Source organism: Lotus japonicus, chromosome 1 (genome assembly GCF_012489685.1).
Source record: "Lotus japonicus ecotype B-129 chromosome 1, LjGifu_v1.2".
Taxonomy (NCBI): Eukaryota; Viridiplantae; Streptophyta; class Magnoliopsida; order Fabales; family Fabaceae; genus Lotus; species Lotus japonicus.
In genome coordinates, this window is record NC_080041.1 from 131,079,400 (window position 1) to 131,101,878 (window position 22,479).

At 35.9% G+C, this 22,479-nt stretch overlaps 2 protein-coding genes across 4 annotated transcripts; one reads left to right on the top strand and one right to left on the bottom strand.

Annotated features, from left to right (window-relative positions):
• Positions 1-3,063: 3,063 nt before the first annotated feature.
• Positions 3,064-16,326, bottom strand: LOC130730806 (uncharacterized). Of its 3 annotated transcripts, none has more exons than XM_057582919.1 (22): positions 16,169-16,326; positions 16,019-16,078; positions 15,825-15,897; positions 15,078-15,200; positions 14,210-14,379; positions 12,653-12,802; positions 11,717-11,860; positions 11,212-11,272; positions 10,762-11,072; positions 9,813-9,944; positions 9,598-9,717; positions 9,070-9,156; positions 8,535-8,666; positions 8,258-8,378; positions 8,031-8,156; positions 7,491-7,625; positions 6,874-7,016; positions 6,583-6,723; positions 5,446-5,769; positions 4,429-4,544; positions 3,562-3,620; positions 3,064-3,441 (listed from the first exon to the last, which is right to left on the bottom strand). In XM_057582919.1, the coding sequence occupies exons 2-20, from the start codon at positions 16,073-16,075 to the stop codon at positions 4,464-4,466; spliced, it is 2,631 nt and encodes an 876-aa protein (XP_057438902.1). In that variant the 5' UTR covers positions 16,076-16,078; positions 16,169-16,326; the 3' UTR covers positions 3,064-3,441; positions 3,562-3,620; positions 4,429-4,463. The 3 variants fall into 3 exon arrangements, with proteins under 3 accessions (XP_057438902.1, XP_057438904.1, XP_057438903.1); XM_057582921.1 differs by having other exon boundaries at positions 4,423-4,544; XM_057582920.1 differs by having other exon boundaries at positions 16,019-16,081; positions 16,169-16,297.
• Positions 16,327-16,401: 75 nt separating this feature from the next.
• LOC130730808 (mediator of RNA polymerase II transcription subunit 27) lies at positions 16,402-21,412 on the top strand. Its single transcript, XM_057582922.1, has 8 exons — positions 16,402-16,738; positions 16,852-17,017; positions 18,706-19,153; positions 19,920-19,979; positions 20,074-20,142; positions 20,254-20,297; positions 20,377-20,572; positions 20,838-21,412. The coding sequence occupies exons 1-7, from the start codon at positions 16,417-16,419 to the stop codon at positions 20,549-20,551; spliced, it is 1,284 nt and encodes a 427-aa protein (XP_057438905.1). The 5' UTR covers positions 16,402-16,416; the 3' UTR covers positions 20,552-20,572; positions 20,838-21,412.
• The last annotated feature ends 1,067 nt before the right edge of the window (positions 21,413-22,479 follow it).

The following is a 22,479-nucleotide window of genomic DNA, read 5'->3' on the forward strand; positions in this document are numbered from 1 at the left end:
GAGATCAAGAAAACAAGTAGAAGACAAACTCATAAGTGATCTAACGGATAATAAAGGCACAGGAAACAAATTCAGATATATGTTCATAGAGTGAATGCGATAATATCATTTTGTCTATACCATAAAGCCGGTTTAAGTCCTTCTGCCCGTCAATTTGACAATAGAGTTGCCAATAATGCCTGAAGATATTAGTTCAAAGCATATCAGAGATATCCAATTGTTACTTTTATTACTATAATACTATCTTATTTAAAAAACAATATGGCTGGATCAACTAAGTGAGCAATGGAATTATATGTTCATGTTATGTGGTGACTATGGAGGTCAAAACAAATATGATTCATTTAAAGGGCAGAATGCAAACAATGAAAAGAAGGATTTGTGAGCAGAGCACAATTACACTGAACCAAAAGATCAATCTAATGAAGATAAACATGTTATAAATATATAATTATTCAAGTGTCTTCACCAAATAATTTAAGCTTTTGGATAGTTAATTCATAACAAATTCGATACTCTCCCCCCCAAAATACGGACTCCAATCACTCCCTGCCCGACTCAAAGTCCCCTAGTCACGAACGCCTCGTCGACAACCTCCTGGATCAGGGACCTCATCCTGCGCTCTTGGCGCTCCAAAAGTCTGTCGAACAGTCTCAACACTGCCTCTGCTTCTTCCTCAGCACGTGTCTCGACGACAGGGGCTGCAGCAGCTGGCTCCGGCTCTGGCTCTGGTGACGCGGGAGAATCCGGGCCGGGAACACACTCTAGCGATGCTGGGGCATACTCCGGTGCCCGAGGAGAGTATCCTGGAGAGTAGGTCGGGTCCACCTCCATAGAAGGGGATGGTGTGATGTCATCAATAGGCAAAGTGAAACGCGGGGGAGGATAGGGCATCCACAGCCGCCCAGAGTAACATCTAACCTTCTTGCAACGTCCATCTCGGGAGAAGGTCGACTCCAAAGTCGGACCTCTATATACATAGCAACTGCGAGAGTGGTCAATCTCCCACGCAGCGTCGGTGGCGGCGTCAATCAACTCGAGGCGTTTCAACCGGCGATCCATCTAGGCGTTAAGAGAGTCTTAACTCACAGCTAGAACAAAAGAAGCTTATAGTGTGAAAAAAAATGAGAGGGAACTTTATTTATAATGTAGGATTAGGGACAAAGCTTTTTTTTTTTGGTCACTCGGGACAAAGCTTTAAAGTGAGAAATAAATGCAAAATTCCCTCCATTTTCCCCTTTGAGTCCAAAACTGAAAACTTCATTTAAAATCTTCAAAATTCGCTCCTTTTTCCCCTTTGAGTCCAAAACAAAGCTTTAAAGCCATTAATTTTTTTTTTTAATTTTACCTACTTATCCACCTAATATCATGCGCCATGTTTCCATCTCAATATCATCAATCTCATATAACTTTCTCGAAGTTACAGGATACACTACTAGTGTTTCTTCTACTAATGTAAGATATTTTTAGACATTTTCTGATCACCCAGCCATATTCCATGTAAGTTCCAACAGCCATTGGTTGTTTATCTATATTCATCATCCATTCATACCATGAAGATGTCAACTTGTGCTAAATACATTTCAAGATGTTATCAAACTGTTCAAATTCAATAGTTTAACATGGATTTACATAATAAGTGGGGTTACACACGAGACATGCGATTAAAAGTGAAATTATTAAAGAAAAAAATTGAGACAACTTCCATTGTGAAGGCAGACAAAATGAAGGATAGTCTAACTGTGAAGTAGACCAAGAAAAACTAAGAATTTATATTTAAATAGGCCTGGACTTGATTCATGAAAGGATCATCCTTCACTTGGTAAAAGACTTTGGGTACCCACTCAAACAGGACTCTGGGCAGCCTAGACCTCAACCCAACACCATGCTTCTTCATATGTAATGTCAATGTATTTTTTTAAACATATTTTATGAAGCAAGTCCCTACCTAACATTGGGTCAGAGACAAGACAACCATAAGCCACAAATAATTTCAATAAATAGCAAGTACGAAGCAAAAAACATTCGAAACCAAATTTAGATCACAAATAACACACATCCATCAGTGAATTTTCATATTTTGGTGCTTTTGATTTATTTGAGTTTTAATAAAACAATGAGAAATCAATGTCAAACTCATGATTAGATCTTGAACACAAGAATTACTCCAGAAATCAAAAATGGGATGGTAGCCAACTAGATATAAATGCATGCATCCTAAAACTATGAACAGACCACATGCTACTCAAAGTTTCGAACCAAGTGCTCAATTCATGGTGCAAAAGACAACCCACATTGCCTCAAGTCTGGAATCAAGAGGAAATTTATATCGCACATGTGCTGTGACGAGTCCAAGCTCACAGCAATTAGAATTATCACAATATCTCATGTAAAAAGTTGTTCATGAAAGAATAAAAACAAATGAAGTCAAGATACGAAAAAAGTTCTCCCCACCTGAGAGAACAAGAAGGCAAACATATCCAAATAACATGTGGAACAGAGAACTTGGATCCACTCCAAGAGTACTTCTCAGCTTACATTATTTTACTCCTAAGTCCTAACTAGTGAATCAAATCAGACAAATGCCAATGAAGATATGTGAAAAATTAACTAGTGAATCAAATCATGACTACGTGATTACAAGTTACAACCATTAAACACATCATCTAATAATCATCCTGATTCTCCTAGGTGAAAAGTCAGACCGCTAACATAACCCTCCAGAACAAGTAAAGCAAAGAAATCAAAGCAATCAGTCAATAGCATACGGAGGTAAGATTTGCAATATTATCAAGTTGAATATTTTGTTCAGCAACAGCCAATTCACCTCAGAAGTTGAAATGTAAGGCTTAATGCATTACATACCTACCAGCAGCAATTTCCCATAGTACCATTGGCACCGGTTGAACAAAGTAAAGGGATAAAGGCAGACAGCTATACTATCCCCAGTTTCAAGCCAGTGCCAAAGAAGCAAAATTTTAAGGGTAAACTATCATAGATATTAGATACTTCTCAATAAAGTATTCACAACAGAAAGAACATATATTTTTTTAAAAAAAATCACGATGCAATTCCTGACATTTTTTACGATTCATGGGTTTATATAAAACATTGGTATCGTGTGTTGAATTGATTTGATTCAATTCATGAACTCATGTGGTCGCAGATATAGTAACAAAATTTTGGCAACCCGGCTGTTCAAGGACCAAGACAGAAGTCATGGAAGTAAACTATTCCTATCACTTAATTAAAAACAATGAATCTAACTGATAAAACATCATTATAAAAAATTGGAGGCAAAATTTACATTTCTCCGCATGAAACAAACTGCCAACTAGCAGGCCTCATAGCGGAGGGGAAAGTAGGTAGGCAGTTCAGGATACCGAGTTCCACTATCAAAGCTGATAACATTCTCCTTAACAAGTTCCAACCCAGAGTCGCCTGAGATCAAGAAAACAAGTAGAAGACAAACTCATAATTGATCTAACGGATAATAAAGGCACAGGAAACAAATTCAGATATATGTTCATAGTGTCAATGCGATAATATCATTTTGTCTACCATAAAGCCGGTTTAAGTCCTTCTGCACGTCAATTTGACAATAGAGTTGCCAACAATGCCTGAAAATATTAGTTCAAAGCATATCAGAGATATCCAATTGTTACTTTTGTTACTATAATATAATATACTATCATATTTAAAAAACAATATGCCTGGATCAACTAAGTGACTGATGGAATTATATGTTCATGTTATGTGAAACAAAATTTGTGAGCAGAGCACAATTACACGATCAATCTAATGAAGATAAACATGTTATAAATATATAATTATTCAAGTGTCTTCACCAAACAATTTAAGCTTTTGGATAGTTAATCCCAAAAAAAATATTATTCTAATAAAAATTTGAATTTTAACACAAGGTATTCTGGTATTGTCCATGTTTCAAGCCTAATAAGCTCTTGTGCGAGGGGGCTATTTACAAATATAACATAAAATCACTCATGCATCTTCATGTGACGGCTTAAATTTTTGGGATAGTTGATTTATGATACATGCCATCTCACAACAGGGAAGAAGCCAAAAAAAAGGTAAAACTCTGCAAATTCAACATTCCAGGTATCATCTTTATGCTGTATAGCTCAACTCAAACTGGTCAGAGACAAAAACAATAGATATTAAAAGACACATGTCCAAATGGATGCAGCTTCACCTGACAAGTGGAGATACCAATATCATTTTATCTAATATAAACACAGATTATTCTCAAATTCAAAAAGATGTATAGTATATACTGGTCCTGGACAGTGAAATAAGAAATTCCAGCGGCTACACATTATAAAATAGGATGTGACCAGCATGAAGATGAAATATGCCAGAAAGTTGGCTCAAAGCACAAGTGTTCCAGGCTTGAAAACTCACACTAACCAGTTTCTCACTCCAAAACATCCTCTTGACCATTGTCATCTCGTTAAGATTTTCAGTCGTTCAAATGCACATTGTATTTCATGCCTTTCTTCAATTTTCATACTTTTCTCTGATGACTGCAAAAGAACAAAGAAACTGAGCAGAGAAGGGCAAGAATAATTTTTCGAAAACTAAATAGCTTAAAACAGAACGATAAGAGAATTAGAACATTAACTAAATAGCACAAATGACTATCCCAAAACATTGAAAAAGCTACGGCATACGAAATATCATTTTGGGCATGGAAGTTGTAATCTTTCCAACCATCTCTGGCCAACGTGAACCTAGTATAATGTGAATTTCAAACTATGAAACCATGATCTTAGCCTGCTTGCAGTGTCAACACACTTGGCCAAACTCATAAAGCTGCCCAAATTTTACTACTGATTCACATGCACTTAATCCTCAAACAATGCTAATGAGTGATAAGTTAGAACAAAATAAATGTACCTACAGCATCAAAGACATTTTATCTATGTATCTCAGAAGCAAAATTGGTAACATCATTAAGGTTCAAATCCATAACTAAACCTTTTTCTTTCATTCAAAGACATTGAATTATCTTGTTTTAAAAATTAAAATAGTTAATTTTACATGTAGCATGCAACTCCATTAATACAGAATCATCTTTCCATGTTATTCAGTAAAGCTAGTCAACACGCAACCAGTAATCTACTTGAACTTTCATGCAGAAGAAATATGTGACGTTGCAGATACTAAGTGCGCATGTGTACGCATTTGGTGCAGCAGGTGTACAATCCAAGGAGCAGTAGATCCCTAGTAAGTTGCAGGTCACAAGCCTTACTTACAGCAGAGGATGTAAATTTCAACGTATGGCCAACCACAAAATGTAAAACACCTACATCACTCACATTTCTGATTTTTTACCCATGGAAAGGAACTCTTGCAGATAAGTAATAGTTAAGAACAGCAAGCTTCAAATAGTAATCAATAGTAGCTCATCAAGGTTTAAGTTACCTGTAAAGAATGAACTTTCTGGATGATGTTATCAATGTCTTCCTTGAATTCAGACATAATCTGTCGCAGTTTAACATCCTTGTGCATCAACACAAGTGCAGAAGAGAAAGCTTTTACCCTACTCAAGCAGTTCCTTTTATTTTGAGTGCCATTATCAGACATCGGCAATAAACTACTTTCACCTATAGTTGATCCCATTGTCTTCAACACAAGATTCATAAGTTGATGGCACCGATCAAACAACAAAAAACAAGGTAGGAGATAATACAGGGTACTTGATCGACCGGAAGGTGTGTGCTGCTCAACATCATCTTCTGGAATGCACTGTTAGGGAGAACAGCGAAATATATTATCAGTGAAATGCTAAAATCAATTCATGTCAGCAAATTTACGAACCATTTCTTTAGGTAAAGAAAAAGAAGGAGAATAAGATAAAATACAGACACGCTTACTAGCACCAGAAAACATACATACTTGCAATGTAGCAAAAAGTTTGTATAAAATAAAAAAAAGGATAATTTTAGTAGCTAGAACTAGAAATACCAGGACAAAAACTGACAAACGTTCTTGATCATTTGTTAAGATAGCCTTGAAGTTTTAAGGTTGGTATTATATACCCCTCCATTTTTTCTATTATATACCCCTCCATCCATAAAAGAATTACATTGATGCAAGAAACATAAAAGAGAAATCAAGTCCTAGCTCAATAGAAGGGCAGAGTTGCATTTCCCCCAACGATTTGTCACTTTGGTTAAAACTGCGATGCTGATATTGTTGTTAGATAAATCCAAAAACATAACAAAGGAACCCAAATCAATCATAAAGTATATAAAATTTAGAAAGTATCCCCCCTCCCAAAAAAAACCTTTAGTGTGTCTTGTTCCGTATTTCTCTCTAAAAGTTGTCAATCTTTATTTTATGTAGTAACATATCATACCAATCAATCATAATATTTCAAAGACGTAGTAAACACATCGGCTTTCAAAACAAAATATGACAAAGAAATAAAATAGTTTTGAAGAAAAACATTATCAGTGACACCCAAAGATAAAGTGGGACATAAAAAATAGGTAGATGATGACATAGCTTGAAGTATGTAATGTTCGCTTGTCAGAGAATTTTCGACAGTAAACTCACCTGCACCACATCCATGAGATATTCAGGAAGTTGATGGCCTAGAGTTATAATGCTTTTTCCAGAAAGCCTGGTGGGCTTGGAATCGACTGTGACAAGCATTCTTAGGAGAGAACAACTATTATCCAAAGAAGGCTTTAGCGGCTGTGGTACAAAATACAAGGATGAGAACTCATGCTTCAGAAAGTTAGAAATGAGCCAACAAGAATCACCAGAACAGTAGCAGGGGATATAAATGCTTAAGCAAAGAAAAAAACCTCATGCAAAAGAAAGCACAGAATTGGTTCAACTTACTATCTGATCAATTATCACTTTCTCTATCATCTGTAGAACAAGAGAGTTGTCACCCAGTTGTGCAATGTATGAGCATATAGTAGCCGTCATTGACTTCAAAGTTTGGCAGGGTGCACCAGTCTTTAAACCAGAAGAATGAACTTCTGTCAATTTGAAAAAAGAATGACGTTTATGATGCCAGCAGACTACTAAAGGTAGGTTATAAAAGATAAACATTGATTTTTAATTAAATAATCCTAGATGTATACATTAAAATTTTTCCAAAACAGGCGTCAAAACAACCTACCTAGCTAGTTGTATGTACATATCAATGACTAAATATGTTTCATGTTTCAGTAACTTTGTTAGCTCAAGGACACGTAAAGAATGCCACCTAATATTGTTATATGGTAGTTAACGAGAAACAAGATTGATGACGGGAGCAAAAGAAGCATTGGTGAGGGTGAAAATTAGCACATGAAGATACATTGTCTTGCATTGCTAATTTCAACCCTTTCAAGTCGGTTCTGATGACTCATACAAAGCATAATAGACAGAAGCACTGATTTGAAAAGCTGAAATAAGAAATGGAAGTTATCAAAAAAGGAGTTCAAACAAGTTATATAATTGTAAGCTACCAGGAGAAACTTTGAAACGCAAGACCAAGGTAATGAAGACACTCAAGTAATCTGCAATTTTAATATGTCCAGCTCTATATGCAGAATGGAGAATCTCTATGATCCGAAATAATACGCAAGGATCTAGATCAGGACCTGCAATAAGCAGAAAGAAAAATTAAAATACATTCTCTTTAACCTAACAATGCATTAGTATCATTAGCATCTGAAATCTAAATCCATCATAAATGGAATTTGTTATAGTGCACATTAAAGGTTCTTGTACTGGAAGTGAGGAAAAAGTACAGTACAAAGTTGAATCCTCCATAGTTCTAAAGTTTAACTTATCAAAATACTTCTCAGTGGCAGCCTTTTCTCCGGAGTTGTATATTTATTTTTAAATGATAAACCTTTTGATATCTTACCATTATGTATCATAGATATTTCATTATCCATTGAATAAATGATAAAAGCTAAAAAATTAATTGAAAATATGTGAGGAACTAAAAAATAATAAGAAATCATGTCAGCTGAATTTTAAAACAAGCATGAAAGGCTTACTTAGGCCACAACAAGCTATTGACTTTAGAAAAGGGAAGTCCAAATAAGAGAAATAGTAAAGGCAACACAAAGAGATCTCTTGAGATTCTCTAGGAAGCCTAAGAAAAGGTCCATAACATATCTGTCCTGCAAGATGGAAAGCAAAACAATTAGAGGGCAAAGAATAACTCTCAAGGGAGTGTATTATCAATACTGAATACTGATGTTAACAGGAAGCTCATGTTTACCTCCATCTTGATATGTACAATAAAAATCTTGCAACGAGTACTGCATGTTGTCATACATGCAAACAAGTGATGAATTCAATAAAGCACATTGTCCAATGCGAAGTTGAAGCCGTAATACAATCTATAATAAACATAGAACCTTTTCAGGAAAAAAAGATACTAAATTGGAGATTTAAGATCATAAATGCTACAGCATATTATATCTGCAAATTCGGTCAGATTCAGGAATTTAACATAAAGAACATGTTTTTCAAAACAAAATTAAGAGTTTGATTACCAAGGAGCAGTCAGGGCGTTTATCTCCAAGCTGGATCAGCAACAGAGGGAGCTCCCTAATCCATGCAACTAAAGAATCTTGAAGTTCTGAATTTTCTGCATTGCTTGCCTCCAGGGAAAGCAGGCTTTGGATCTAGATTTGAATCAGACAGCAACATATTAATTTGGAAAAGAGAGGACAGTATTAGAGTATATAATGTATTGTTAGTGTATCTATTGTATTGTAAATACAAACTGAGTTAGTTGTCACTTGTCAGGTATATGCTAGTTTGACAAGTAGTAACTACTTCTGTAACAGTAAGAGTTCAGTTAGATTAGTGATCTGATAAGTTATTAGAGTCTCAAAGACTCAGTCCTCGTATGAAAAATGGTTGTGCAATTACTCATTGCAATCAGAAATACACAATTCCATTTTCTTCAAAAACAATTTTCTGTTTCTCAGAATTTTATCAGAGAGGGGGTAGAACTTGCTTTCATAAGATTATCCAAGGACCAAGTCAAGGACATTCATGGAAAAGAGATAAAGCTAAACATACAGGAGTTAGCATATCTTCAATTGTAGAAAGACAGGCCAATTTCAATAAGGAACCTGGCTTGCTTTCCCTGAATGTCTGGGTAAATGCCTGCAAGGGCAGCAAATTCCAAGTCAAATTAGCAACTTTGAAACCTTTATTAGGAAAATAAAAACCATAAGCATAAACATGGTAAAAGAATCTGAAACCAGAAAATTAAGGTGGTGTTTCACTTAGATTCTGTTTTTCATTTTGATATGTCTTCACTAATTACGACAAAAATACTACCTTGTTTTGAATTCTTTCCTGTTTTCAAGAACTTCCAAAAGAAAGGGTGAAAACTAAGTCTTGTATTTATCATTTCCTTCATAACATCTTGGAATTACGGAATTAGAAAATATGTAAAAAATATTGTGGCATTTTTGCACTTCAAAACGAAAACAAATGAAATAGAAGAAAAACCCCACCTCATCTTCAAGAAGTCTGAATATCCAATCAATGGTTTTCAACTAATTTTAAATTAAAATTCAGAATTCGTGTGGCAAGTCAAACCTGAAGAAGATGAGATGTCCAGTAGCTTGCCCCACGTGAAACAAATTTTGGAATAAAAGAAATGAGCTCAACTAGATGCTTTTCCCAGACAGCCTTACCAGACTGTGCAACTTTGCAGAACTGCAGATTAATAATTCCAGTCAAATCAGATTTACAAAGACCATTACTTTCAATTTATAAAGCTTAAAATGATTTTATAGGTAAACATAGTAAACCTTCCCAAGCAGTGCATTTTCCAAAAATTCTAGAAATTTATCCAACAAATCAGGTGGAAGACAGATCCATTCATTTATTTCAAAAAATATCTTTGCAATGGCCATGTTCAAGTCAAGCAACTTATCATCATCCTGCAAAGAAAAGAGAGAAAGAATTAAGTAACTTGAAATTATAAGAACATCATAGTTCAGCTACTCCCCATATGCCACAAAAGAGGATCACTATAACAAAACAGAAAAAGTTAACCCACCACAAGACAACTTATAGGGGAAAACAATATTTATTCTTTTTTTAATATACTTGGTCATAACTCATAACATACCGAATTTGAGTTCTGACTGTCCAAAGCAAACGCATAAACCAAGATGAGCTCAAACAGATTACATCGTTAACCTCCCAATTAGGTACCAAAATATAAGGCTAGAAGCTGTAACATAAATGCATGTTTTTGAAAGCAGATCAGTCGGAACACTAGATATGCCTAATCAAAAGTCATATTCTCCAATCTTATAGTACCAACTGTACTTGATATACTTTTCTAGAAAACAACTTTTGTTGAAGACAAAAAAGGAACAGAGGGGGAAAAAAGTATATTATGTCAATCTACCCTTCGACCTAATTAGGGAAAGGAAAAATCTTTTTTCAGGGACAACCATGGTGCAAAGAAATTGGAGAGCTATTCCTCTCCTCCTGTGATGTACTCTATATTATCTCATAGGGAAATGTCTTCTTTGGGGAAAAAAAACCCAATGACTAAATAACTAACTTAGCAAATCATTATATTTGATGAAATGAAGGAAAAATTACATTGATTATTTATAAAAGGGAGGAATTAGCAAATTGAACAGTTCCATCTCCTCTTTAGACCCAGAACTTACAAGTATTGCTCTACTCGCCAGTTCCCGCTGAAAGGTAAAATGAACAAACAAACGGACAATATATCAATACCTTTTCTGAAAGATGATGCACTGGATTGAGGGGGAAAAGTGGAAATAATTTCTTCAGCAGTGCAGAAGAGATAGTAATATCCCATGCAGCCACATCGGCACCACCTTGAGAACTTGGAGATTCCGACTTCGTATCAGTCCCATAAACAAAGGACCTGACTATAAGATCTATACTACGAAGAATGGAAGACATGCAACTAAAAGACTTCCCTTCAAGACTTGCCATAGCATGAGCAGATTGAATAAATTCCTGGAAACTATTTACTAATACTGGCACTAGATCCTTCAGTTTCTGTATGATATGAGAAATACCTGTACCAACAGATAAAGCATAGAACAGAATAAGAAAACAATAACCTTTAATGCACTTAAAAATTTATGTAAACTCATAAAGCACTGATCATTTAGTTATTTCTTTCAAATTCTAACCGTAATTTTTAGGTAAACATACCAATAGAGTTCATAGACATATCAGCTTCAAAAGCATGCAATACCCTTTCTCCAGTATCATCCTATTAAAATAGCAAAGGCATTAGAAATAAATTAAAGAAGGAAAGTACAGAAGATAAACAAATAAAGCCTGTATAAATCAGTGGGGAAAAGAAAGCAAGTAGTTTGAGATATTTCAGAAACGTAGTAGATTTCGAAAAGCCAAAAATTTAACCATATATCCCAAGCTACTCGGTTATAAATCTATCCAGCTAGTAAAAAGTATTACGACTTGTGCAAGATTGTAAAGTACTACAAGCTTCCTGAGCATAAGTCACAAGTTCTAGATGCATATACTTCAACCTGTTTAAGCATAATGTTGCAACATGGAAACAAAATGGCTATGCTAAAATGTCAAAAGAGGTTACATTTATCATGCATAGATATAACAAAGCCTAGAGATTGACCAGTGCATTTGCAATGGTATAGCTGATCCAGGTCTCACAGATTGAATCAGAACAAGATACCTTATTATGCAAATCAGTTTCTACTTTATTCCATGGAAGGAGTGACAAGCAGCGAACCAACCCAGTAAGAGCATCTTTTAGTTTTCCTTTGTCCTGTAAATAGTACTTGTTCTTCCTAAGAATGTCCTCATAATTTTGAAAAACCTGTTAAGCATGCAACCAGCACTACAGTGAATCCTAGGCCCCAAATACAGAAATACAACAAATATACTCATAGGAATAAACTCAAATTCAGGAAAGGTTTAAAAATATAGTACACAGATGAAGAAAATAACAGGATAGTAAAAAGAGAAAAATATGACGGCACAGAAATAATTATGAAAAATGCAATCATAGTGTGCATTTAGCCAACACAATTAAAGAACAAAATTGCGGCAATATTCTTTGAAGCAATTTTCACAAATTTTCTCAGACAAAACAAAATTATAATAAAAACATACACTGTTAATCACATGGGAATACAAAATAAGAATGATAAAAAGAAAACGAAAATGAGAATATTAAAAATAACAAAGAAACTGCGGCTCAAGTAAGTTTTAATTTTAAGCTTTGGTCAAATTTGGGGAACATTGCACAATGTTCTATCAAATCCAAAGATATGTTGAAATGGATCTTTTCTTATTTTTAAGCAACATTGCAGCACAGAAAAAATACAAAGAGCCTTTACATGGAACTATTGGAACTGTTTAATAACCAAAGTTTTGTCACAGTGCTGACATAATAAATAAAAGGTTAATCAAAGATAGGTTGATACAAAATCCAATCATGAGAATACCAGCACAACTGCTTCTATGGCATGTAAATCACCTTCAGCCCCTCCCCCCATTACCATAGTAGAGAAAATTGCATCTTAAATAAAGCATATGCCAATGGACTGAGAGGAACATTCTGACATATTTGTCAAAGAAAATTTATAGTATGAACAGATAATATCACCTTTTCTGCGTTAGAAGAAAAGGAGGGAGGATAAAAGTCCAGAACAAGGTCTAAGAAATCAAATGCCATGATCCGAATTTCAACCGCCAAATGTGTCATGGCATTGAAAATGTAAGCCATCAATAAAGAAGTGATCAGCTCTTGATTATCCTACAAAATATAGGGAGAACCAAGTAACAAAGTAAGACGAATGAAGTAATGATATGATCATATAATGATTACAGGTGCATCTAGGGAAAACAAATTAGATCCTCGGAATCAGAGTGCAGAACAAATGAGGATAGCAATCAGCTTGACAGGGTACAGAGTATTCCAGCCAGAAATCTTAAGAACCATATGTTAATAACCAGAAGGCAATATAATAACAGAAATCATAAGAAAAAACTATTAATATTTTTCATAAGAGAAAAACAGATCAAACATCAGTCTTCTAATACAACCTTATGCCTCTTTGGAAACAGCACAGTAATATTAAAAGGATAAGTCTCCTTTAATTTAAAGTGAGCAAACAGGGTGTATGTACCATTAAATTTTAGAGGGTGAAGATCAAGATGTATTTTGAAATACATCAAGCGTAGATACACTCATACACCCTTACTAGCTCAGTTAGAGATAACCTCACTTTAGAGGAGTGTAAATCCATATAATAAACATGGTAATCTGAATAAGTATAACTCTCATTAATTTACTAGTGTCACGTTTTATTTTTAAATACAAAAACAATTTTCTCTATGAGTATCAATCTCATGATTCAACCCTTAATATATGGAAGACATGATGATGGACCACCCACCCACCCCTACTAGTTAGTTAAAACTTCTATTTATTACCTCCCATCACAATTAGAGAAAGATGTTAAAGGGTCAAATGAATAATAAGTTATTATTTTGAGAGGCTGAATATTCTAGAGTCAAAGGGTCAAAGTATTATAAAAAATATACATTTATGTTGAATAAGATGAGTTGAAAACTAAGATATTATCCCTGATTGAAATCCTATAAAAATGCTATATTTTGAGTTTCTTTTCAGGGATGAAAAATTTCCACACAATTTTTTGTTTACAGTTCCAACAAGACACAATGGCTTAACAGTTTTTTTTGGGTAGATGCTGGTTTTGGGAGTAGGACGGACACTAAGGTGCTTTGGTGTTGTGTGGAGAGCAGGATGGATAATAAGCTGCGTTGTTGTTGTGCTCTTCATGTGGAAGTGTGGTTAATTCGGCTAGAGCATGATTCCAGAACTTTTAGCCACAAATATCTTCTACTCCATCTTTTATGGGCCTCAGGGTTTTATTAATAAATTTTTAAGGGTGCCTCTAGTTCTAACAAGTGAAAGTAACGGACTGCTCTTTTGATGTAATTTACTTTTATATTATTTTCTTGTCTCTCTCGTAATCTATGCAGCTGTAGGAGGACACTTGATCCTCCTGCTTCGTATTATGTTCTTGCTTCTACGTAAACCCTTTTATCATAAGGGGGAGAAAAAAAAAGCTGCAAGAATATTTTATTCTTGCAAATGATGATGGAACAACTTCTAAATGTGTAAAACAGAACGTACCTCTTTACAGCCAGGTAAAATCACCAGTTTAAAAAGATCATATAATGATTTCCGGACCACTTTATCATCATCACCAATGCGCTCACGAAGTTTCTCTACAGCAGCATACTTGTGCAACTTCAGTTCTGCTGGATATTTGTTGAATAAATCCTTAATGCCCGTCAATGCATCTATATTTTAGAGGGGAGAAGAAAGAGTATTAATATGAGCACCATAAAATTTAAATGAAACTTTGAATGCTCTACAAGATTAAATAAAGCAAGAATACTAATTCATGATAGCATAAAAAGAACATAACTATATAAGGAAGAGGAACCAACGCCTTCATAGGATCCATGCAATATGATTATCAAAGTTTTCTTTTCAACAGTATCTGAAATCATGTTTGATATTGACATTTGACAGAGCATGTATACTCGATGGTCCAAATTTATTTGGTACTTTAGGTTTAGGCTTAAACTTGAACCATACTGACTTCTATCATTCCTTAAATTAAAAAAAAAACACCCAGATTCATTACTATTTTAATTCATAACAATGTCCTATTAATTATGATCACAACGCAACTACGCAAGTTATACACTTAAAAGTATAATACAGAATCATCAAAGTAGCTCATACACCAATCATATTCTCTATGCAACAAGTTAGTAGCAAGTGCATAAGTACAAATTGGCTTCTAACTTTCAAGGTTGCTAATTAACTGAAAGAAATAAATTAATTTCGAATTAGTTTGCCAAGATTAATCTTTCAGAAGAATTTAATGGTTTCAACCATACCAAATTAGTTTTATAGACATTTAATGAGGCTGCTGTGAAAATTTAATGGCAAAGTTACATTAACAACCTCTCTGATAAAACAACTATACCTCTACGAACTTTTGCATTGTGATGAGATGTTTGCTGAAGAAGTTCTTTTAATGTCAAACCTTTCTTGTTTACAGCTAAACCCGTCTTCTCTGCTGCTACACTCTGCTCCGGCAGAACAATTGCTGTTGGGGATGCGTCAGCAAACTTATTATACGAAATCAACTCATGTAAAGTCATTTATAAATAAAATAAATAAATACATATTCTATTCATCGAGCTATTTGTGTAAGTGTTATAACTTATAAGAGCTATATATTAACAGCGCAAAATTCTTAAACTACAGGCTAAGTATTCAAGCATCTTAACTTGGAAACTAAGGCATTTCTTTTAATCTAGACATGCTCCTGCTTACACAGCTGCTATTAGCAGAAGTTATTAGAGGAGCAAAATCAAGCTGGTTAGTTAGTTCTATGCTTGGTGTTAGTTAACCAGTTTTACTGTTTTAACAAGTTAGTTAATCATACATTAGTTACAAACCTTCAACTAGTATATATGTTGATTGTATCACAATTGTTCAGTGGTTAATAGAATCAGTTTCTGTCTCCCCAACACTTCTTCTACTCTCTGTATTCGCGTTTACTAAGAAGTTGAACCCGAGCCAACAAAAAAGTTCAGGTAGTATTTTTCATCAACTAAAACAAACAAGTAGATACACCAAATTTCACCATGTCTCTTCCACCTCCACCAACAAGTCAAGTTCAAAACCTATGTAATTTTTTGGAGCAGAAGGGATATGAACTGAATACCTTTGGATTTAATTTCAGTATTCGTTGTATTCTTCGGCGGTGGCAGTTTCCTCCCAATCTTTCGCCTTATTTTCTGAAAATTTTGAGCAAGCAAAGCAACAACAATGAGCATTCAAAAGCTTCATAAACACAGTTACACATGCAAGCAAGTAAACAAGAGAAAAATCATTCATGTTAGGGCACATAGAGTTAACCTTGAAGTCGACGCCGCCGCCACGCTGTTTCTTCGAGTTTGCTTTCGGACGAGTCATCTTCTGCTAATAAGGAGAGTACAAAATGCAGAATAAGCAAAAGATTGAACTAGTTCAGTGCGAGAATGAAGAAGCAAAAGATTGAAGAAGCACCGGTAACTGTAATTTGAATCGGAAGTTGATTGATACGGTGGTTTTCTCAGGATTCACGGCGCTGCGTCGCTGCCTCACTGCTTACAACGGCGCGAGAGAGTGTTGTGTTGGTGTTGCTGTTTTTTGGAATTGTGCGTTATGGTGTGTATGTTTTGTTAATGGGCCTAAACCGGTAAAAGAAAGCCCAATTTTAAGGCCCAATTCTGAGTTGTTGTACCAAACTACTAACTGAGAAGATTCCACTATCCATGTTGGCAACTCAAGCTGCGAAAACAGTGCAAATGCAACAAACTCAGAACGCCACGGCGGCGTCACCGTTCTCAACTTCCGTTCCTCCTCCATCCTCCGGTGGTTCCACGGCCGAGGCACCGCCGAAGTTGGTGGCTCTAGCGATGGAAAAGCTCGGACAAGCCGAACGAATCATTGCCGACATCAGAATCGGTGCGGATCGCCTTCTTGAAGCTCTCTTTGTCGCCGCCGCGCAGTCTCACCAAGGGAACAAGCATTTGCAGCTCTTCCTCAAGCAAGATGCCTGCATGCGCCAGTATCTCCAAGATCTTCGATCGCTCGGTATGATATTTCAGTCATTGTACATTTTCATTGACCTCCGGTTCTGTGATTAGGGTTTTAGATTTTGCGGTGTAGTTTTGTGCTTTGACATTGCTCTCTGCGTGATTTTGTAGGGAAGGAGATGGAAGAGTCAGGAGTTCTCGGTGAATCCGTTCGGTCGCGGAAAGACTTTTGGGGGCTGCATATGCCGCTGGTATGCCCAGATGGTGCCGTCGTTGCATATGCTTGGAAACGACAGCTTGCAGGACAAGCCGGTGCATCTGCCGTTGACAGGACTAGGTTCGTTTCAGTTCAATTGATTTCAATTCCCATTTTATGGCTACTTCGTTTCGATGAATTGTATGGTGAGGAATTGAATGAAAGCCTGTGGAATCAACTATCTTTTATTTTATTTGGATGCATTATGTTATAAATATGAAAGAAGGTGAAGGGAATGATGGTATTGGTTATTCTTAGAAAAGCTTTGTGTTTTTGCTTTCTGAAGAATTTTGTGCATGCTCAAGTGAATATCTTAGATTGATCATGCTAAGAGTGAATTGAAAGTGAACTGATTTGTGTTTATGAGAGAAGTGATTGCTGTAAGGTAAAGTTGTGAGATTTAGTTTTCAAATATCACAATTGATTATTTAATAGTGGATTATGTTAGTAGCAGAAGCTATGATTGTTGCTTAATTGCAGAATTAATTTTGGAGGTAGAATTAATTTGGAAAGGAAACACCTGACCACACGAAAATTGATTTGGACATTGGAGAATCAATTCTAACAATTGCAGATATGCTCTTCAAGTTTTATTATCATCTCCTCTCCTGAATACATAGCACACAGTAATAAAGTAACTAGTAATATATGATATGAGCCTTACTTAAAGTATGCAGTGAAATAATTGTCTCATACCTAGGCTGTTTACTGTTTCGAAATAGAGTACTAAATTCAATCAGCATAGTATGCTAGTTTAGTATAATAGACTGACAACTAGACGCTTTTTTTCTTTTTAAGTGGTAAAAACTGCTGTTAGTTTAACTCAGTTCACTTTCATCATGTTTCTCATCCAAATTTAGCTGGGCTGTATTTAGTATGAACTATAATCCTTGCTTACATGATTCTGTGCAACATTTAGTTGCTCCCCTTTCTTCAGCTCAATTGGGAGGGGGGGAGGGTACTTCAAAAATCGCAAAGTACCCGTACCGGGTACGTACCCGGTACGGGTACGCGATTGGGAGGGGGGAGGGTACTTCAAAAATCGCAAAGTACCCGTACCCGGTACGGGTACGCGTTGGGTACACCTGGGATACGTACCCAAATGTGATTTCAAACAAAAAAAAATATGGGTACTTCGTGGGTACGTTTTTGGTACTCTTTGGGTACTCCGTAAATTATTTTTGGGTACTCTTTTGGGTTATAACTTCAGTTTTATGATGGAACTCTATCATAATACACATTTGCATCGGACATTAGTGATAACCCTACCTCAGAAACACCTCCTTTCACCTTTTTGTTTTCCGATCGTGAATCTGAAGTGGGTCCTTGTCGCAACATGTCTTCTACAGTCTTCCATCCATCGTACCGTCTATTGTCATTGTTTGTCGTTCTCTCTGTTAAAATGTTTCAATGTTGAAATCCATACTCTGCTGAAGGACTTGTTATAACCTATCCTTTAAATTTTTTTGGGATCAATACTATGATATGTTTATTGTTATGTCTTTTCTATATTTTATATATATTTCAATATATATATATATATATATATATATTAAAAAAATATACATATATACTAAACGTACCCGTACCCAGGATTTTATAAAATTGTCGTACCCCGTACCCGCACCCGGTACCGGTACCGTACCCGTATCCGTGCAACCTACTTCATGGCTATTGTGATTTATAAGCTTGTACTACCTTCCCAATGCTGTTGACTCATGCTACATTAGCTGCTGTATCTGCTCACTTAAGTTTCTGAATAATTTTAGGTTAGCTCTCAAAGCCTTCACTGATCAAAAAAGACGCTTTTTTCCTCATCTTGATGATGGCCTTGAAACTAATGAATCGGCTTCAAAGAAATTCCGTGGGTCTGAAGAAGTGACAGTGGATACTAAGGAAGAAGTAAGTTTTTTTAGAACCGTACAAGATGTTCTTAAGTCCTTGGAAAAGGACGTGCCAAATGTGAAAATTTCAACTTTTGAGCGATTGGACTGGTTAAAAAGAGCTTCCACGCTCACCTCTTCAACGAATGAGAGCACTCTGGAGCATAACTATCCTGGTTCTAGTAAGCTAAGGCTAGGATCCGTGGGAACTGTTGCTGCTGAGAAGGTTGCGGTGATAGAGTTGTTGTTCCCATCTATCTTCAGAGCTGTTATTTCCTTGCATCCTGCTGGTTCAATTGATCCTGATGCTGTAGCTTTCTTTGCTCCTGATGAGGTATACTTGCCAATATTACTGTGACATTAATCACTGTTTCTCTTTCCTAATATTCATTATCAGATTTGAACTGTTTTTTCTTGGCATGTTATGGACATTCTAGGTGATGTCTCAATATCCGTTTTGTGATATTTTATTGTGGTATTTTTTCATTTTCCCCTCTCTCTTGAAGCCTTAGTTGGTTGAATTGGGGGTTAACTTCTGTAAACCAAGCTCCTATGAAGTCCGCATTAATTTTAGCAGCCACTAGACTTCATTTTTATATTGCACTTTGAAATGTTTTCTCTTGGTAAGCTGGATGGACATTAGGCTACCCAGAGGCTTTGAAGCATTTTCTCTCGTTTTGTCTTACAGGTTACATGTCTGGTCTTTTGAATTCTTTTTTTAGCTGGGGCAGAATTGTTCAATTTTCAAGGATATGCCTTTTCTCCAGTGCTTGGTGTTGGGATAGGGTTGTGAATCTTTTGATTATGGTAGCTCTTTGGTGTTCTTCTCGTGGCTGCTTGAAGGAAGTTTACACTTCTGATTTGCAAAGTCTAGATAGTGTTTTCACTTTTATTTATTTTTTCAGTTTGCTTTTCCACCTGTTTTGGTGGATGTTCTTATCCCCCTGTTGTTCATCCCCTGCTCTCTCTCTCTAGTACAACTTTCTTTCTAGTTTCTAGTAATATAAGAAGACTTAATTTGTTATTGTGCAGTAAATTTGCATGAATTTTACATCCATATAGTTCACAGTTTAATAGTTTCTTGTGTACTACTTTAACAGAGCGGAAGCTATGTGCATGCGAGGGGGTTTTCAGTTCATCATGTGAATAGACATATTACGGTATTGTCTTCGTTGCTAACTTCTTATTTCACATAATTCTTTCTGTGTCTGTTTGAAGTCTTTCTGACTGTTGCTTTTCGTCTTCCAATGGCAGGATTATGCAGCGGTAGCTCTGCAGTATTTTCTTGGGAACCAACCTGAAACGTCCCTGTATTCTCTCTTGGTACTGAAAATATCCTGCTTTTAAAAATCCTGATGCTTCTTTTGGTTAGATGCTATTCATTCATTGTAGATTACTTGAGGTTTTCTTATGTTTCTGCCTTTTTTGCTGCAGCACTGGATAAGTAGCTATCAGACTCTGTTTTCAAGACCATGCAGGTTCGATTTGTGGTTTCCATATCCTTAGATTTTAATACCATGTGATGGAGTCACTAATCTCAATTTGTTGGTGGTGCAGCAAATGTTCAAAGCTACTTGCCATGGATAAACAAACAAATTTACTGTTGCCCCCAGTCCACCGTCCTTACTGGAAGTTTTCCTTTTCGAAAATTTTGTCAAACATATCCTTGAAGGATCAGAATTCAGATACTACTCAGGCTTATCATACTGGCTGCCTGACAGAAGAAGTATGATTGCCTCAACTATTAGTCCAGGTAAACCAAGTGTCCCCTATATGTTTGTGAAACTACCACCATTTTGCTGTTGTTTGTTCTTTTTTCCTCATGTATGGTTACAAAGGTAGGGTTTGATGAAAAAAGAAACTATCTTTGTTTTATTTTCTTTTTATTTCTTAGATTTAATCTTGTGGAAATTGATGAGCACATGGCTTATCATGTAAGCATCATGCTTGACAGCATACTGTTGTCTTAAAATGGTTCCATATCAAATTCATTGAAACATTGGTTTTTTCGATGCCAGGAAGTTATCCTCACTCTGACATTGATCACTGCCACAAGACAAAACGAAAAAGTACAAGAACAGCATTATGACCTTTTCCTTTTGCTAAATACAAATGCCAGCTGATTGTAATTTTTTAAAGTTCTGTCAGCTTGTGAAACATTATTATGGCACACCAATATTTCTAATTTTAGAATGATGCTGCCTACACAACTACCTTCTCTGTATGTATTAGCTTCTCCATCCAAATATAATAGAAAACCGTTCCAGAGTGCCAACTTAAAATCTGAGGTTGAGCCACTTGTACAGTTATAAGGCGTGGTGGATGCAAATGCGCGGGTGCTGAAAGTTGCTGCTGTGGTCCTGTAATACAAGTGTTCTGATGGAGATAGTGCTGTGGTGGTGCTCTAAAAGCCATAGTAGTAGCAACACTTTCTTTTGACTGTACAATACACTTTCTCATTCATTGCATTGCATGAGTGGAACCAGTTGTAATTAGTGAAAAAAATTTCAACTTGTTAACAAGAGATTTCTAGAGTTGTAACAAATCCAATGAATTTTTACTATGGCTATTCCACTATTGCGGATTTGGATCATGTGAAAAGTGTCACGTTGAAATTTTGTTTGTACATGTGTGTGTGTGTGTGAAAAAAGAGATAGATGCAAAATTCAACATCGGGGGATGAAGATCTTGATCCCATTACTCCAACCTAAAATCATAGCTCTGAACCTTTTGCTTATCAATGATAAATGTTTCTCTGTTTGAAGTGATTAAAGTCCCAATAATCAAGTGCTTTTCGTGGTGTTTTCAACCAAGAAAAAAGTAAGCATCTGCCCAAACAATCTTTCCGACCATTTACCCATTTACATGCTCATAGATTTGCGTTAAAGTCAAACGTTTTAAGCACTCATCGTAGAAAACAGCTTGGCATTTCCAAAGAATTTACTACTACTATTTTGATAGGGACTCTTGATCAATTTCCTAACCTTTTATTGGCCCCATGCTCAAAATTAATTAATATATTGATTTGTTGGTCTTTCACACCACGAATAAGCACAAGAAAGAATTTCTGACAAGCAATGGTGATGGGGTCAGCTGTCGACGTGCGTGGCAAAAAGGTTTGGTCATCGTACAAATTCAGTTTAATATTTCTCATTTGGCCTATTCATTCATAGGTGTCTGGTTTGCCAATTGAAAACGAACAACAACCTCTGTTTGTGTTGTTTGCCAAGTGGCAGGTGCGTGCGTGGCAGATCATAATTTGATGGCTGTATTTGACCACACCACCCCGTGATGCCATGTGAGATTAATCAGTAATCCCACATCAAATAATGACATCCTTGAAAGGATGTGTAGACCCACTGCATGGATCAATGAGTCCAATTAGTGTCAACCCGTCGATGATAGATTTGAGTTAACTTTCACCTCTTTATAGATGAAGATGTCAATTCATTTCTATCTAGTAAAATTTTCAATTGGTGGGCAAATTTTCATAGGGAGATCCCGTGACGTGTTCAAGTCGATAGTCTGAATATGTTTTCTTTTATGTTTTTTTTAAAAAAATATATAAATGAACCCAATTAGTTGTCCACATGTTAAGTGTGCAACGTCACCATTGTTTCTCAATCAGGATTCCGTTACATCACCGGCACTGACTAATAA

Excerpts from the sequence above, each read along its gene's own strand:
- LOC130730806 (XM_057582919.1), bottom strand. The coding sequence starts at position 16,075 with ATGACTCGTCCGAAAGCAAACTCGAAGAAACAGCGTGGCGGCGGCGTC. Across the intron at positions 11,273-11,716 it reads AAACTGATTTGCATAATAAG|GATGATACTGGAGAAAGGGT; the intron begins GTATCTTGTTCT and ends CTATTTTAATAG. Across the intron at positions 8,379-8,534 it reads AACGCCCTGACTGCTCCTTG|ATTGTATTACGGCTTCAACT; the intron begins GTAATCAAACTC and ends TGTTTATTATAG.
- LOC130730808 (XM_057582922.1), top strand. The coding sequence starts at position 16,417 with ATGTTGGCAACTCAAGCTGCGAAAACAGTGCAAATGCAACAAACTCAG. Across the intron at positions 16,739-16,851 it reads CCAAGATCTTCGATCGCTCG|GGAAGGAGATGGAAGAGTCA; the intron begins GTATGATATTTC and ends GTGATTTTGTAG. Across the intron at positions 19,154-19,919 it reads CTTTCTTTGCTCCTGATGAG|AGCGGAAGCTATGTGCATGC; the intron begins GTATACTTGCCA and ends CTACTTTAACAG.